Raw genomic sequence first — 18,477 nt, forward strand, 5'->3', positions numbered from 1 at the left:
AAGTATATTCAGTCATACATATTGCCTATCAAACGAGCAAAAATTATGAAGGTTTTTGATGCACTCTATATACCATTAAAACATGATGTCAAATTCAAGCATTCTCTAGCGTTTTAAATAAAATTATTGAAGAACGACAACCCAGAATTGTACTACACAACAATCTTTCTTAGGACAGAAGATTTCTCCCACAGATAGAATAAATATTGGCTTTGGATCTGAAAAAATATGAAAATACATTGGGGGGATACTCCCATAAAACACTGATTTTCACCTACAACACAGACTATGTTTCTATCATAAAGACCTTTTTGCCTTCGTATGCAAATTGACTTGTCTTGAGATAAATTGTTCTTTTCTGACAAACATTTTGAAAACCTCTGCACATAAGAACACTCCCAGAAGGCGCATCACATGGTCTGAAACTTCACCACAAACATTAAGGTAAATAGGTCTATTGTGAGCCCGAGCTGGCTACATAGGGGACGTTCCCCTGGAACAGGTTACATAGGGTATACTTTATACAAATCAGTTTATAATTCAAGGCAGCAGATCAATTTCCTGGGTAGCAGGGGAGGGTGTTCTCTTGTAACTGGAATTTTACTTTGATGCACAGATATGTTTTTTTTTATATATATTGTATCCTCAGAAAAAATATTCACATGTAGATTTTAATATTTATTTTATCCCAAAGTACCCTGGTCTCTGAGAGGTTCTCATTGGCTTAGCATTTTATAAAAGCAACGGGTGGAGTGGCAAGAGTGCAAGGCCCTCTGTCCACAATACATCCTCCTTTCCAATATGGGAAGCAAACCAAAGTGTTCTATTTCTCTTATGCACCATGATTGAGGTGAAATTTTATTGTAATTTAGACAATTACTATCAGCCAACATTTAAGGCTTGCCATGCCTAGTTTCTACACATACATTAAATTTTTAAGCAAGTTTCTTCTAGAATTTAACGTTTCCAATGGGTCCTATCTTAACAATTTTGTCAAGTCCTAAATAAATAATGCCTGAATAGGATATATATGTATTTCAAGATTCTCTTGTGGTCTTAGAAAGGGTCAGGGTGTGAGATCTTAAGATCTCAGTTACACAGGGAATCAGACATGCCAAAGGTACCAACCAATTTTTTCATGGAACACAGTGTATTGCCCACTTTTCCTGTCGTGACTGTTGTCTCCAAATCAACCAGTAGCAATGAAAATAGTGGTAACATCAGTTTATATCACTATGAAAACTTTAATATTGTGTCATGTTTATCACCTGGGTTCTGTAATGAAAATCCATTAGGCCATCTGAACAACAGGAAAAGAGTACTGAATTATCACAAGCTGTGTATAACCTCAAATGAAAACAGGAAAGCAAAGTTAACGAATAACAATTATAATATCTACATAGTTTAAATAATAATATGCTAATATTTGTTAATAATAACTATATTACACACAAAAAAATTGTTTTGGTCATGCATGAATTTATGTCCAAACTCATTATGTCTGTACAGTTATTAGGAATATGCTTAATTTATAATGCAACTATCTTGTATTCTCATTTTTTTCCTTGTGGATACTCACATGTAGAAAAGAGTACCTGTTGGTCTGACCATACAATCTGTCAGATGTAGCATATCAATAACTAAATGTTAATTGATCGTCTTACTATCGTCTACCACTTATAGATAGGGTCGGTTTTGCTACAGCTATTACATAATTTATCAAAATCTAATATAGGCGGGCAGCTTTATGAAAGCTATCAGCAATAAACCACTAAAATAGTGCTGATTAAGATTTGGACATGTATAGTAGCAAAATGTAGGGTTTCTGCATTGCATGTAAAATCAATATAAAACCACCGCAGCCCCCCCACCTTTTTTTCCTCTTGTAATTTAACGATAGTTACAATGGAATTAGAAGATATATTTTAATACTCACATACTTTCGTCCTTTTGATCCAAATCTATCCTTCCTCCCATCCTCAACCTTCTTGATTCTACCTTGAAAGATTTCTTGTGCTGTTAACTACATCAAAAAACTCCACCATGTGTGAAGCCAGTAATACCAAGAACAGTAATGAAAGATGTGGTGATGAAACCCTCCTTGTTGAAACGCAAATGGAAGTGATAAAATGCCCCACCAATCAGGGTTGAAACCAACTGTAGAAGATAGACGATACAATTGTTTCCATTCTACCATTTCTTCTTCAGGCCTGTTCCTAAAATTGGATCTGATCTGTTAGCAGCTACCAGTTCCGGCTATCTAGGGTCTCTAATGTAGATCATTGAATCTCATTTTGGTTTGGTCTGAAAAGCGCAATCCGCAGTACTCATAACCGGAATGGATTTTTCCAATATATTCCATTTTGAAATGAGATAACAATTGCATGATTACATAATTTGCTTTTCAATTTCCAATTCATTCCCTTTCTTCCAGGTCGTTCAATTCATATTCCACTTCCTTCCCATTTATCCTTTTCCTTTACCCTCCCCATTTGTTGTCGTTAATCAATAGTGCTTGTTTTATATAGATTTGGCATCCACACAAAAAACATTATGCATGAATAGTACTCGCATGTACTGATTAATGACTAAATATATATAGGCACAGTACTTATATCCCATAACACACGTCTGTCACGAGGTATAGATTAATGGCCATAAATTTGAATCAGCAAACAGGTAATAACGATATCCGGTTTTCAATAGTTTGCCAACGACAAGAAAAAGCTCATAGGTTGTAACAGAACAAAATGCAGTGTGTTCCTCAATAATAGACAACTTAGAGTTCTGTTTTTTTTTTTTTTTTTTTTTCGCACTATTAAAAAGAAAACGGCGTATTAATTTCATGAGGCAAAGCCAAAGGACTAGAGTACGAAACTCAAGAACTCCTCCATCGTAGTGACTTTCCGCTGATGTTTGAATGCGTGAATTATTCATTTTATTCGTTGTCCATATCTCAGGCGTTATTGTACATAACCACAAAATAAAACCGTATTGTCAAGAACGTTTCCCCGATTAGCAATTTTTCCACGTAAACAACCCGAAAAAACCAAATGATGTCACACGAGACAACTCGTCCCCGTAGGATCCTCAACGAACACATACATTTCCAACCACAGGGTCGCCCAAGCTGGTTTCTGTGGTTGCGGCTGCGGCTATACCAGAAATGTTGGAGATTCATCAAAAATTTCGAATAAATCATTGAAACGTGAAAATAAGCATCAACTTTACCCGATCATTGAGAAATAGCACTTCTTTTTCGCTCGCGTGGGTTATTTTTTGAATTTTAGCCCGTTTCAAGATTTTTCCTCCCCCCCATAAAATATTGGCGCTGCTGTGTTGAAGGTTATAAAGTACTTGGGGATTGGGCCAAACACTCGAGAAGTGGCGAAGAAGCCTCCGCTAGTCGTCCGCTCATGTCTTCTCCTAACACTCCTGCTCGTGTTCTGCCAACCCCCCCCCCCGCGTGCTTCTCACTGCACACAGCACAGCGCGCAGCCAGCGTTTCTATTTCTTCATTTAACGGGGAAGTGGAGTTGGTAAAAACAGTAAGGTTTCGGCTATAAGCTATGGATAACTTTCACATAACAGGAAGAATCATTTCGCTGCAGGCAAGCTTTATTATTACTGCAGTAGTCCGAGACTACATGTTTTTGCCAAATCCACGCGTTTTAAACTCCATTCTCTCTTACTATTTACTGCAATTTTTATAACTTGCCAAACTCTTGTGCAAGGAGCACGTTAAATGTTTGATGGTGTTGTTGTATCTTCGATTTATCTCCCCCCAAACGTTATTCTCAAGACATGCGCCGGTCGTGTCCTTGTGGCTTGTTACGTGCGCGCGCTACACTTTATGGCGCGTTCCTTGCTTTGAAACCGACGAATTTCTAGCGAGGGAGCGAGGGAATTTGTTAAATTTAGAACCCCGTATTTTGCCTGATTTAAGAAGCTTATACTATCTGTTGGCCTATACATTCCCTCTTAAAGGTTATCTAGGTTTCGTAGCCTCGAAAACACTGCTAACTACTAGTTAGCAAAAATCAGAAGATTTACGGTCATGATGAATGTTTTGTCACGAGTTTACTTTTGTTCTATATAACTTTCCATTAACTTTAAGGAACGTAACAACCTTTTTGCTTTGAAAGAGAGACAAAAGACCGAAAGGCAATATCCAGTTTGTATGAGCATTATTTCAATGATGTTTTCAATTCAGCTGACTTTTTATTCGGCGTTCATTTTAACTTATTTTTAAGCTTATTTCCCCCCCCCCCACTTTAAAAAAAGACTAGTAAAAGTACTGCAGTAAAAGCTAACGTATTTAATTCGTTAAGAGGTATTGAAATGCGTGTTTCAGATTTTTTTAATAATTAATTTGGTCTTATTGTTTTTCGGTGTTGAAAATGAATTCTGAGTTGCAAAAGACAAGTAAAACTAATTTTCAAGATACAGCCTCGCTCTTCTATCTTATACAGTCATTGTAATTCATAACATTATATAACCATAAATATACCCATTACCATATTATTAGATATCTATTGCTATATTGGGGGCCCTGTATATTCTTTCAAGACTTTTTTGATAAGTGACTTTCATTCAATGTTTACAAGTTCTTTGAGTTCGTACTTTTGTGTGAGTTATAATGTCCCTTTTTCAAATTGCCAAAAGTTAGATCAACTTCTTTGGCCATAGGAAAAAAGTCGAAACTTCCATGCAATCCGCGACAATCATTAAAACAGACACAATGGCTTCAGTGGATATGAGGCTCGCCTGGTAAAATTCGACTTTTGCCCTAGGCCTTAGAATTATATATTTGCACACTTGTTTATTTGAGATGGTTTTTCATTATAAATGTGTGATGTGTTTCTTTCTTTTCTTTTTGAGTTTATTCAATGTTGCTATAAGAAAGACTCAGATCCATGCCTAAACTTTTTTTTTTTTTCAATAACTAGTCAATAATACAAAAAAAAGCGCCAAAACTATACCTTTGTATGATAAAATGCTTGTTTGAAGCGTTTTTCAATTGTACCAACAGAGCGTTTTGTTTTGGTGCATTTTGTGTTTTGGTGAATGTAGCGTTGTCGGGGGGTGTCAGGCTTTTTTAATAGAAAATGCATGGAGTAAACCCGATGAAATACAATTTAACGTAAGAATCATTATAAGTACAAGCTACACGGTTAACAGTTATTACTCGTCAATAGACTTTAAATACAGTCAATAAACTCTCACTGCACTATTCTTAGTTGTCTCACTAATAATCGCTATTACACATTAATAATTCGTCCATAGAAGTTAATACGCCTTAAATTGCGTTTCACGGTTCCGGCGTGAAATCACGCTAGTTCTCTGGCCTTTGTCTCTTCTGGATCTATTTCCATTGTTCTGAACACTGGAACAATGGATCTTAATCATCCCAATTCTAATCAGCGATCCGTGGGACAATGGCAGTTTGGTATAGACTAGCTTTTCTCTGCTATTAATAATTATTTAATTTAACTGTTATTAGTTGAACCACTTATTCGTTTTGATGACTACTTCGATTTAACACTCAGTCTAAACTCGACCCTCAAAGGAACTTGAAAATTTCTTTTAACTTCTTCTAAGTATAATAATCCTGAATAAAAAAACAATTTGCGGATCATAAATGTAAAGGTAGAGTGGAGTTCCCATCGTCTTTTTAGTAAAAATTATACCGATGCCATCTCTCGGTTCATTGCTGGTTAATGAGCTCCACAATTAGTACGGCCTGGTTACCAAGCTTCTCCATTGCAAAGCCTCTGGTTGAGTTGGCAAAGGAAAACGTTTGAATCAAAGGAAAAAATGAAACGCTTTTAAGAACGTGGAGGCAGTTTCCCGCTAAGCCATCTAAGGTTGATCTTTTATTGCATTTGGCACTTCCTTGTTCAATGCAACTTACTTTTTGGCTAAATAATGTATTTCGAAAAACAAATAGAACCAGTTTGATTTAGGGGTAACAACGTGCACAAGGAGGCCCTCCACATGCTCCGTAATATGTCGGACGAAGTCTGGTATGGACACCATCCCTACGGCACTTTTTCTATTGCTATTAAATAGCAGACTACTTTATCCCGTGTCGGACCTGCTGTTCTTTATCGTTTTATCCCGGAAGAGCAATCAACCAGTCACGGGAAGAAAACACCCCTGATGTGGTGTAATTCGATGCTTTCTGTCTGGTATGTAAATGACGTATGGTAGACTGTAATATTTTTATTTCCTTACAAACTGGACTTCTTTATCCATATTATTGTTGACTATTTAGTATACAGAGTCTCAAAGATACTCCTGGTCGTGTTCCCCATACAAACATAGAAAAAGAATGGAATTTAGAAAGTATGGTAATGAAAACTTCGGAGAATACCCTATTGAATCGTACCAATATGTTTAACTTCATTCCCGTCACCAGACGGCGCTCTAAGATCGACGTTTACCCTCAATTTTGTTTACAATTAGCTATCATGTTGAGTAGCATGTTTGCTTGCAAATTCAACTGTATCATAGGGGTGGTAGTTTTTCTTGCGGATTGTTACGAGTATTTTTAACCCATTAAAAATTCAAGGTATTCCAAGGCTTCTATGTATTAAAAATGTCTTAAAATCAACTTGTCTTAATTTTGATCTTTTATGTCTTATGTTGGTAAAGACGACAACATTTTTTATTAAAAAAACCTTGATGAAATTATTCTAACTAATAAAGGAGAGGGAAGAAGAACTTTCCAGTTACCAGTTAAGGGTGGCAGGTATGCACTATGTAAAGGCCACTCATTTTGCACTTATCCAATCATTCCTTAATTGTGAAAAGCAGTTAGAAGCCATCTGATGTTGTGATCAGATAGTGATATTTACCAGGATCACATGCTACATAAAAGGCATAAAATAACAAAAAAAAGGGCTTCAAAGTATTTTGCTTTTGCTATCTTCTTTGTTTCCTCTCATGACAATGGGGATAAGATTGGATACATAAATACTTAAGTAAAAATGTAAATATAAAAAGGTGTGAATTCTAAGAATATCCGTTAGAAATGATGCAAATCTCTATGATTTGCACAATCTTATTGTGCTTCTAAGCCTTCATAATATATCAAAATAAACTGATGTGTGTGATATTAATGTTATCCCAATAGGTTCATATCTTTAATTTCATAATTTGTATTTTACCTGACAGGCCTATGGTGGTATGAGGGGAATCAAAGGACTGGTTACAGAAACATCTCATCTTGATGCTAATGAGGTAATGGAAGACAGTGAAAGCTAGAAGTACTAAGTAAATTTGTCCAATCATAATCAATTAAATCCTGATTGATAAGGACAGTCCAGTTTATGCATTGATTGATTATGAGACCATAATAATGTAGAACCTCTTCAATGATATTTTTTTCAAAGTGGCCAGTTGCCTTAAGACAGCAAATCGATCACCTTTACCCATAAAAGAAAGACAGACACATGAAACTCTATATATTTTCCATTTTCAAACCACTACCTGGTTGGCTCAGCTGTTTGAGAATCAAGGTTGTATGTGAAGTTCTGGCTGGACCAACACTCAGAGTCTTTAAAATAACTGAGAAGAAGGTGCTGCCTTTGTAATAACAACGTCAAGTGGTGTAGACCTTCATGTGGCTCGGTTTGACCATGGAAAATGGCTACCTGACTACTCTCAGTGTCTGGCCTTTAATAATAATTTCTTTAAATGGTTGATAATTGGATGAATATGGGGATTTTACGGGGTTTGGAAATTGGTGAAATGTACCTCTAAGGGAACCCTGTGTCCTATTGTGCAGAACCATCCTCCAGGCAATATCTTAAATGAATTACCTTTGTTTGACAAGATGGCTACCTTATTGTTGAAAAAGTCCATTGCCAACATTAGAATAAACTTAATACAGTGCAACGTAACAAAGTATTACCCCATTTAATGCATTTGCATACATTCATACATAGGTTTTGTACAATAAATTGACAGCAAAGCTAGCTGGCTTTACCAAAGAGGCGTGCAAATGCTTGTTTGGCAGGAAAAAGCCTGTGCATATAAGTATGCAAATACATTAAAATGTATTCATACTTTTGTGTTGCTCTGTAATAAACACTTATGTTGTGTGATTATAGATGTGTTTTGTATTTTTAGGGTATTGAGTTCCGTGGGTATACTATTCCTCAGTGTCAAGAAGTAAGTTAATAACTTATTTTTCCTAATACATGTCCTTAGCAACTCAATATCTAGACCTTGAATTTGTATACTCTTAATATAGATTTGATATTTATTAGTAGTATATATTTTTGAGTCAACCATCATTAGAATCCAAATGTTGGCTAAGATTTCAACTTATTTTCTTTTTTCTTTTTTCAGCTTCTTCCAAAGGCTGATGGAGGTGACGAACCTTTGCCTGAAGGTCTCTTTTGGCTCCTTATGACAGGAGAAATACCAACTAAACAACAAGTAAATCAATCATTTTTTACTGTGTGAATAATCCAACTGGGACCTTTTTGATAAACTAATATCATTAACCAATCATATTTCAACGTTTAGCTCAATATTTTTAACCAGCCAATCAGATAGCACATTGACATAATAAGAGTGCAAGAACACTCTGATTGGATAATGATGTTGTCAGTTTAATCTCTGTCTAGTTCACTGTTATCTGCTTGGTTAGTTTTATTTGGTACTGGCTAGTGTGTGCACAGTAAATGATCCACACTTGATAAATTTGATTATTTCAGTCAGCTTGTTACATAATATTTTTCGATGTTAAAAAATATTGGTTTCACTATGTAGTACCAGCAAAAACAGAGACTGATGAGCAAACCATTGTTTTCCTTACCGTGTTTGCTTAACTTTATGATTTTTCCTGCAGTGATAAAGTGGCTCTGCTCTATATCTCTTCCCAAAAAATGAACCTAGAGGAACCTTGTATTAATATTTTGTGCACAACATACCATGGAAAGTTTTTGTGGATAAATCTTGAATAAGGAATGGAGATAACCCCTTGGAAATAGAATAGCCAACTTTTGATATTCTATTGAGTGGTTGAGCAAAAAAAAAACGATCCAAATTTATAGACCTTTAAAATTATATAGTATTTTTTGGCTCAATTAAGCTCTAGCTCCACCTGATTTAATCTGTGATTTTACAGGTTGATAACTTGTCTCATGAATGGGCAGCCAAAGCAGATCTCCCACAACATGTTGTTCAGATGCTGAATAATTTCCCAGATACTTTGCATCCAATGAGTCAGTTCAGTGCTGCTGTTACTGCAATGAACAGTGAAAGCAAATTTGTAAAGGCATACAATAGTGGAGTGAAGAAGACTGAGTATTGGAAGGTAAAGAAATACACAATGGAGTTTGCTTAAATGATGGCCATGTCATTGAAATAAACTATTAGATAACTATAGTTGTTCATCTGCTAACCACAGCACACCTTTGAGGATGCCATGGAGCTCATTGCCAAATTGCCAACATTAGCTGCCTACATCTATCGTAACTTGTACAAAGATGGCAAAGTAGCTCCTGTTGATCCAAACAAGGACTGGTCAGCTAACCTGGCCACCATGCTTGGATTTGATGATAGAATGTTCACTGAGTTGCTTCGCCTTTATCTGACCATCCATGCTGATCATGAGGGGGGAAATGTAAGCGCACATGCTACTCACCTCATTGGGAGTGCTCTGTCAGATCCTTATCTTTCATTTGCTGGAGGTATGAATGGACTGGCTGGACCCCTTCATGGACTTGCCAATCAGGTATGTTCTGACTAATATTTGATTCTTGCTTTTACTAAATAACTCATACAATTGGTACAGAATGCAATCAGTTAGTTTTATAAAGATATACATTTAAAAACTAAATATACGTTTAACTATCTTGGTTTCCAGGAAGTATTGATATGGTTGACAAAACTGAGTGAGGATCTTGGCCCTGATCCATCAGATGAAAAAGTCAGGCAGTTCATCTGGGATAGTCTGCAGGGAGGGGTAAGTTGAAGGCCTGCTCTAGACAGTGTATAGGAGCTTGTTAACATCATTAAATTCTTTTTCAACATATCCAAGCTGCACAAATCATTTAATTTAATAATAAACAATGTTTTAGTAAATAATCATCATTCTTTGAAAGAATGTTTACAGTATATGGGGTTTGAATTATTATTATTTGTAGAAAGTTGTTCCTGGTTATGGACATGCAGTACTTCGTCAAACAGATCCCCGCTACACTTGCCAGCGTGAATTTGCTTTGAAGCATCTTCCTAATGATCCAATGTTCAAGCTCGTTAGTCAGCTTTATAAGACTGTACCAGATGTGTTGCTTGAACAAGGCAAAGCCAAGAACCCATGGCCTAATGTTGATGCACATAGTGGAGTTTTGCTTCAGGTATACATCAGAACAATATACTAATTTATCAATCATTATTTTATTTTATCTCTGCATGATGTCAGTGGATAATTAGAAGCAATTGGCTTTGTTATTCAATTTATATTTCCAACCCAAACAATAGCAAACCAATCACCATTGCAGCAATTTTCTCAATAGAATTAAAATCTTTTCCCTCAAACAACTACACAGTATCTGTTTAAAAGAGTACTACATGGATTATTAGGATTATCAGTTTTCCGCGATCAGAGTTTTAAACTATTCTGAGATATTCTAGATAATTTGTTAAGCTTGTGGGACATAGCAAAGGTAACTAAGGGGAGTGGGGACCATGAATGGCTGGCTGTATGCTTCTTCAGTCCACTCCTACACCTCACCACTTTACACTACACCACACCACACCACACCACACCACCACCACACCACACCACACCACAACACACCACACCCATGCATTTTAATGCAAAAGGAAAGAATAAATTTTATTACATTATGGTAGTTAGTCTAACACTTGAGATACAGTATTAACCTGGGTTCCAGAGTTTCTCTCACTCCAGTTCTTTTTGGTTGTTGGTTGTTTCAGTTAAAACCTCTTTACCTATTATTAACTAATTATTACTGTTCTGGATGGACTATGGACCTGTCAGTAATTGGTTTTAATGGCTGCGCAGAAATGCATTAAAACCACATCCTTATCTGTAATATTCAGCCGATAATTGGTTAGAAAATACCTTAAATCTGAGCAAAGAAGAGAAAAGTCCTAGTAGCTTCAATGGTCTGCCGTGTTGGGGATATGGGTAACAGAGATTTAGATTAATGTTTTTTCTTCCTGCAACCTGCAAAAACATAACAATGTTTTCATCATTTTCCTGTATTTAACTTTACCTTTTGCAAACCTTTTCATCCAGATATTCTTTTGTTTATTTACTATAATTTTTGAGATTTCTTTTTACTAATTTTAAAGAATTTAACTTATCAAATTATCAAACATATAATTCTTAAAACTATTATTCGATAACGATTTTGATTTTATTTTTTTAAAACTTATTATTTGTACTTTATAATACATATACTAATGTTATACTTTTGAAAATTCTTTAGTATTATGGGCTGACTGAGATGAATTACTACACTGTGTTGTTTGGAGTTTCGCGAGCCCTTGGAGTGCTGGCTTCTCTGGTTTGGGACCGTGCACTTGGACTTCCAATTGAAAGACCAAAGAGTATGACAACAGAACTTTTGAAAAAGCATGTTGGTGCTTAGATATTGAAAATGTCAGCAATTGAAAAAGCTATTAACTTAAGTAAGAACCTGAACTGCAACTCAAAGTACTTTCCCTTTTTTTAAATTGATAGAAAAAAGTATTCAGCAATACCTGGCTGTATCTTTTTTGAATTCAGTCAATGAAAATGTACAAGAATCTGTATCTGTATTTTGTTGATTATGACTAATTCTGTTGTGCATCTTTTGCCAACAAAGGGCTTTGCACCATACATTGACAGAGTTGAGTACTGATTTTATCAGGGGTGGGGAGGGTAAAATATGAAATATTTTATGATGAGAGGTTTAAGAGAAACCTTGAAGTCAACAATGAGAGCATTTTACCTTGTCAATAGTCAATAATGGTGGTCATTGTTGCTATATAACTTCATGATCTTATGAATTTAGCTATCCTTTTGTGTGAATAAGACTCAATATCAAGTTGTTGAATATAATAAACAGATATAATTTCTACTAAGACCAGCTACATGGTTTGATTAATCCCTACAGACAAAGGGAGAGTCAAAAGGGAAAATAAACTACATATAATCAGTTTCTCTCGGCCCTCCCCCATAAATCCCTACAGATCCTCCTCAAGAAAAAATATACGGCCCATAATGTCAACAAACTTTCCTAACGCCTACCATCCAGCCATGCTCCAAGATCCTATAACCACAATTCAAGATACTTACATAGAACCATAGAGTGTTGAATGCATTAGTATGGGATAACAAACTAAGCACTTGAGGACACTGTTACAGGGCTTGAAATTAAAAAAAATTTGCCTTCCACTGTTTTTTTATGTTTGACAGGTGAAATTTTGACCTGCTGTTTATTTACTTCTGAATCAATATTCTGAGTAGATCTTTTTTCTGTAAGTTGATATTGACAAATGGTACTATTTAGTGACTAATAGTTGCTATCACTAAATCAGAACTGTTCATTACACAAAGACAAATACACAAGAGACCATTTGTGTCTTTGTAAATTGCACTATTTGTCAATATTAACTTTGTTTTTATTTCATGGTTTTACTGCATGCTCTCTATCACACTCTAGTAAATACACTTTGTGTTATGAGTTAATTATATTGATCATTGTCTTGGTTTCCAAAATCACATTTTTGCTACAAGTGGTCTTTCACTAATAGACCACAGTACATGCTAGTAACTCAGCTAATCTAAGTAAAGAATTTGTGACAGACCACTAGTTGGGTTTATACTAATATTAGCAAATAGTCCTCAAACCTGAATGGGCTATTGAAAACTAGCTGAACTAGATCATGTGGGCTGGAGGACTAAAATTATCTTAGTTAAATCCAACTAGTCAGTCAAATATATAGATGCAGAGGTGGATCAAATACCTTATAGGTATATCGTTAGTAACACCCACCCCCCTTTTCCTTGAATTCCTGGTATAACCTTTGTAATAGTCATTCTAAAATTCCTGGGTCCTCTGATCCCCTGAGATGCAAACAAGTAAAATTCAATGTTTTGTTAAAAGCCTGCACTTTTCGCTGATAGTAGGCTATGACTTATATAGGCTAGTATTAGCTCATCCAGTCATAACGCAGCATTGATGACAGACCACTAGCTGGATTATATTTGAAAAATAAATGATAGGCCTAAACTTACTAAACTTTTTCCCCAGTGCTTCAATAGAGCGCACAATTCCTGAACTGCGCACATGGAATGCATTGGGGGATTCGTGGCATGCAGGTAACCTAGCGTGGTCCTGGGCCGAGAGGGATATAAATGCATGCTGGGTAGGTCTCGTTCTCTTTGAATCTTCGTCCATCTTGATTCAAGTTCAGAACCAGGAAAATCCTTTAACAAAAATGGGATTTGGCGATCTAAAAACTCCTGCTGGCCTTCAAGCGCTTAACTCATACCTACAAGATAAAAGCTACATAGAAGGGTATGTAAGACTAAATAGATTGAGTAATTTCGCAATCAACATCTTTACACGTGTGTTAATAATATTCGTACAGTACTCACTGATTTCTTTATTTGATTTCCCCCTCCAATCACGATAATTGTAAAGATTAATTAACTAAGAATTTTTCTCTGCATTTTGTGAGCTTTCTTATGCGTACAGTTTTCTTTCGGTTTTTGTAACTTGACTTTATTTTTTACAAGCTTAGTGTTAAATGGTCAGTTGGTGGTGTACAAAACTGAGTAATTTTATTGATATCTTGCAGTTTTACGAATGAAGTTGAATTAGTTTATATTTTATACGTAGTTTAATTCTACTTCCATCCTATTTTATGATATTTTATAACTAATACAAGATACCAATTGAAAGATCAACACTACCTTGAAAATGCAGACAGCTAGCAATCAATGCATAGCTAAAAATATAAAGGCCAATCTAGACGGCACAACTTTTGCCTACAACTTGTACGCGCGTACGCCGACGACATCCCTACAACTCGAATTGCTCCGTCTAAATTAACCGTACAACCTGCTCACAACTGTTGTACACAACATGAAAAAAGCTGCACAACTTTGAGATTTTCCTCAAAGTTGTGAGCAATTTTTACGAAAAAAGCAAGACTGAGGGGAAGAGGGTGACGATTTTGGACGATATGGAACCGGAACCAGAAATGGCACTTCCAAATGTTACGAAAACAATGACGAAAACAAAACAATGCAAAGACGAAGAAAAGAAATTTTGAAAGGTTGGTTAGTGGATGGGCAAAAGAGGAAGTTTTATTCAACTCTATGCACTCGTCTTATTTCAACAAAGATTATAGAGCTTCAGCAATGCAGCGAGTCCTACTTGCGATCAACAAAGAAGGTAAAGTTAAGTCGATTAATCGTGCTATTTTGTGACTTGAATGCTTATAGTTTTCATGTTTAGATATGTGATGTTGCCATTTTGCTCATAAATTCCCGTGCTATAGTTCTAGCTAGGTCAAATTGGAGGTTCCAGTTTCTTTCTTTTAAATAATTTGGTTTGCTGTAATACTGTCGGCCACACGCTTTCTGTCCGCCATCTTGTTTGTTGCCGTCCCCAGTCTCCTAAACAACAAACCGAGCAAATTACGTGCAACTTTTTTGTCGTAAGTTGAAAGTTGTGTGCATCTAGATAACGGCTACAACACGTTCTAAAACTCTTGCGTGTACGAGTTGTAGGCAAAAGTTGTGCCGTCTACATTGGCCTTAAGCAGTCAAGAATACGGGCAGATCTCATCTTGATAGTGAAATGCTTTATTTACCTCAGCTGGTTTGTTTGCTGTTGGATTGCTAAAACATATTTTTTAATTGTCAGCAATAGACTACAGTCAATGATTGACACAAGACAAACCATTCATAACTAGGCCTTGCCATAGACTGATATCATTTAATGCAAAGAATGACCACATTACTCTTTAAACTACCTTAACCTGCATCAAGAGAGATGTTAAAGATAATTACCCTTTGTATCAGGTCTCTAATAATTTCTTAACATGTTAATTGTGGGATAGGTTAAGACATCTCAAGAAGTTGGGAATTGGTACAATGTACATTGAAGGGGACCTTCTATTATGTTTGATGATGGTACAATACAATTCTAAAATGAGGGGAGATAAAATTAATTTGCCATTAATTTGCATTCCAACGTTTCTTGATCTTTTTTTTTTTTTTTGTGCTTTGACTTTGATATAAAAGGACAGACACATGAGTGCTTGAATTGTTTTTGCACTTTCAGTAGATGTTTTTTGATTTCATTATTGTGAAAAACAAATTGTTCAAAAATTTCCATTGACTGTCATCTCATTGATCATAGATGACTTTAAAATATGTCTTTAAATGTTCAAAACTTTACAGTGAAACCACTTGCTGCGCTTGTGATTCCACTTGAGTTTTGAATATTTTAAGACATCATCTATGATCAATAAGACAACAGTCAATGAAAATCTATGAGCGATTTGTTAAATACAATCAAAATGATAACATGTATAGGAATGACCTAAATACAGAGTAAGGAAATTGACATGTATCAAAACCGCTGATATTCCCAAAACGTCAATGCAATTGAAGCTGTTTTTGATTTGAAAAGGTAGTCAAGGAGCACAGTATTTATCAAAAGGCCAGGCTATTTGTATGTTGTTTTTGAAAGAAAAACATTAATCACAGTATTTCTTACTTATATGTTACTGCTTGGGATTTTCCAGTTATGTTCCATCTCAAGCTGATGCTGTAGTATTTGATTCACTGAGTGGATCTCCTAATGAAAGTTTACCCCATGCATTAAGATGGTACAATCATATTGCATCATATGGGTCTGAAAAGGCTACCTTTCCTGGTGACAAGAAGGCAGCTGAAAAACACATAGGATCAGCAACTAGTACCACAGATGGCGGCAGTAAAAAAACTGATGATGATGATGACGATGAAGTAGATCTCTTTGGATCTTCAAGTGTAAGTTTGTATTTTAGCCATAATGCCAACAATTTAGCTAGTACATCAGAGGGATGAAAGAAATTGAGTACAGAAATGGATAAAAACGTATACCTGTACTGGAAGGATTTCTTCATTGAAATGTGTGTTTTTATGACAAGTTTGTGTTTACAATTTGTAGGGTATCACAAAACAAAGTAGTGAATCCTTGAGCGAGTTAAAAAGAGAGTAAATAAAAAGCGAGCAGTTGCCTTTTTTCTATTCATTAGAAAAAAAAATTGGTCTAATCTAAGGATCAGAAAAAAAGTTGCCAGTGTTGGTGATGGATTACAAGTATTAAGAAATAGCTTTTTCCAAATCAAAAGCATGAAAGAACATGAGAACTTTGGGTGCTTCCTTAGTGCTGTGCTACTTTGTTGTCACATTGGTGACTGACCAGTTCAGTCCCTGAGATTGGACTCAGCCCTAGTAACAGTCTTGAATTGAGATGTCATTACTAATAACCTTGCTTAAACAGGAGGAAGAAGATGAAGAAGCAGAAAGAATCAAAAAAGAAAGACTACAAGCTTATCATGCTAAAAAGTCTAAAAGTAAGTGACACTGATGAATGATTGAAAATATTTGATTTGTCCAAAGTCAACTGTCATTCAGTTTTTCATATTTACGTATCAATGGATAATGTTACTGTGCAGATACTCCAACCTGGACCACTTCCATAAACTAGTTAATAAACCAACCATATTGTGACATTTAGTTCAATATCTTTTATCAGCCAATCAGATAGCACATTGATATAATAAGAGTGAGTGAGAATGTGATAATCTGATTGGCTAACACTGTAATCAGTTCAATTTCTGTCTAACTTACTGTTATTTGATTGGTAAGCTTTATTCAAGTGGTCCCGGTTAGTGTGTCCGCACAGTAAGTTTAGCCCTACCTTCAGAAACCATTGGTTTCAAGTCCTACGATATCTACATTATATGTAATGCTTTAATTTTATGATGCAGAACCAGCAGTAATTGCCAAATCAATGATAATTCTTGATGTCAAACCATGGGATGATGAAACAGGTGAGGTGCAGGGCATCATCTCAACTGGGTCAGATTCTATGCAGTTATTCAATCCAACCCAACTGCTTCTTAGTTGTGGCTTTTGGTCTCTGCAATATCATATTAAATCTATTAATATAGGTATCACAATTTGATCTTTATTTGTCTTCAAATTGGACTGGATCAACCAAAAGACCAGTTTTGTGTTGGGTAACATTAACAACAAAAGGAATACCATTCCTAGTTACCTCCTGTGACTTTGCATCTTTTTATATAATGTTTTTAGACCACCATTCTCATGAGTATTATTCTTTGTTAGTAATATCCTATAGACAGTGTTTCAAAAACATTATACTCAAACTAACTATAGTTTATTCTTGCATTTACTTGATGCAGACTTGGCTGAAATAGAAAAGTGTGTCCGTAGCATCAGTCATGATGGTCTCCTGTGGGGCACTAGTAAACTAGTTCCTCTGGCGTATGGCATCAAGAAACTTCAAATCGCTTGTGTCGTGGAAGATGACAAAGTTGGTACAGACTTTTTAGAGGAAAGCATAACTGGTTTTGAGGATTTGGTTCAGTCTGTTGACATAGCGGCCTTCAACAAACTCTAGAAATATTTTTAGAACCAATAACCACCATAAATATCAATAAATTTGTCTGAAAATGCGTTATGTTCTATTCTCTTGAGAATCTTCGCTGGGTTGGTGTTTTAAGTGACAAAGTAACAGCAGTATGAAAATTATTGGCTAATATTAAGCCAGCCAATCAGAATGCCCTCAAAAAGCCAAAAAAAAAAACATTTAAATAGTGACTAGTATCTTCTTGGAAACCTGGGCGAGCGACCTGCTTTTAATTTTTTTGTTGCTTTAAAAGATTATCCCATTGCAAGTTTCCTCTTTTTTTTCTTCCTGAGTTTTTTTTTTTTTTTTTTTGTTGTTGTTGTTGAAGCTATTCATTCACTTTCACAATGCTTTTTAGCTGAAGAACCGTTCAGATTACTAGACATGCTGGTTCAGTACAATCGCTGTATGTGGCATGGATGGTCGAAGCTGCTGTGCCTCGTCCTCTCGTAACCGATACTCTACGGTGGCTCAACCGCTGTGCAACACGTTTGTTTCGGTGTTTATTTGTTTATGTTTCAGTGTTTATTTATTTATACTAATTTTTGTTTGCTTATTTATTTAGCAATTTTGGTTGGTTTGTTATTATTGAAATGGCAACCAGGCGCATTTCATAGCATAGACCAGTGACGAACAATTCACATTGGGAGAGAATTCTTTTCGTATTCAAGCAGTGAACGCCAAAAACTATTCTCTTGAAGAAAGGCTGTTGTACAAGGCTAAAATCTTGTTATTCAGAAAGTTTAACTTGTTTGAAAGTGGAATCAAAGTGTTAACCCAAAGC

The 18,477-nt window shown here is 35.7% G+C and overlaps 2 protein-coding genes across 2 annotated transcripts; both read left to right on the forward strand.

The window, feature by feature from the left end:
- Positions 1 to 7,181: 7,181 nt before the first annotated feature.
- On the forward strand, positions 7,182 to 12,114 carry LOC116294454 (putative citrate synthase 2, mitochondrial). The gene is made up of 8 exons (XM_089027647.1): positions 7,182 to 7,245; positions 8,137 to 8,178; positions 8,359 to 8,448; positions 9,143 to 9,331; positions 9,425 to 9,751; positions 9,884 to 9,982; positions 10,164 to 10,376; positions 11,478 to 12,114. Exons 1-8 carry the CDS (start codon positions 7,192 to 7,194, stop codon positions 11,637 to 11,639), a joined length of 1,176 nt encoding a protein of 391 aa, XP_088883773.1. The 5' UTR covers positions 7,182 to 7,191; the 3' UTR covers positions 11,640 to 12,114.
- Positions 12,115 to 13,393: 1,279 nt separating this feature from the next.
- LOC116294457 (elongation factor 1-beta) lies at positions 13,394 to 17,739 on the forward strand. The gene is made up of 5 exons (XM_031702050.2): positions 13,394 to 13,553; positions 15,796 to 16,042; positions 16,539 to 16,611; positions 17,029 to 17,091; positions 17,467 to 17,739. The coding sequence occupies exons 1-5, from the start codon at positions 13,474 to 13,476 to the stop codon at positions 17,682 to 17,684; spliced, it is 681 nt and encodes a 226-aa protein (XP_031557910.2). The 5' UTR covers positions 13,394 to 13,473; the 3' UTR covers positions 17,685 to 17,739.
- The last annotated feature ends 738 nt before the right edge of the window (positions 17,740 to 18,477 follow it).

Source organism: Actinia tenebrosa, unplaced genomic scaffold (genome assembly GCF_029948245.1).
Source record: "Actinia tenebrosa isolate PJP-AT-01 unplaced genomic scaffold, QUT_ActTen_1.0 PGA_scaffold11__36_contigs__length_13525064, whole genome shotgun sequence".
Lineage (NCBI taxonomy): Eukaryota > Metazoa > Cnidaria > Anthozoa > Actiniaria > Actiniidae > Actinia > Actinia tenebrosa.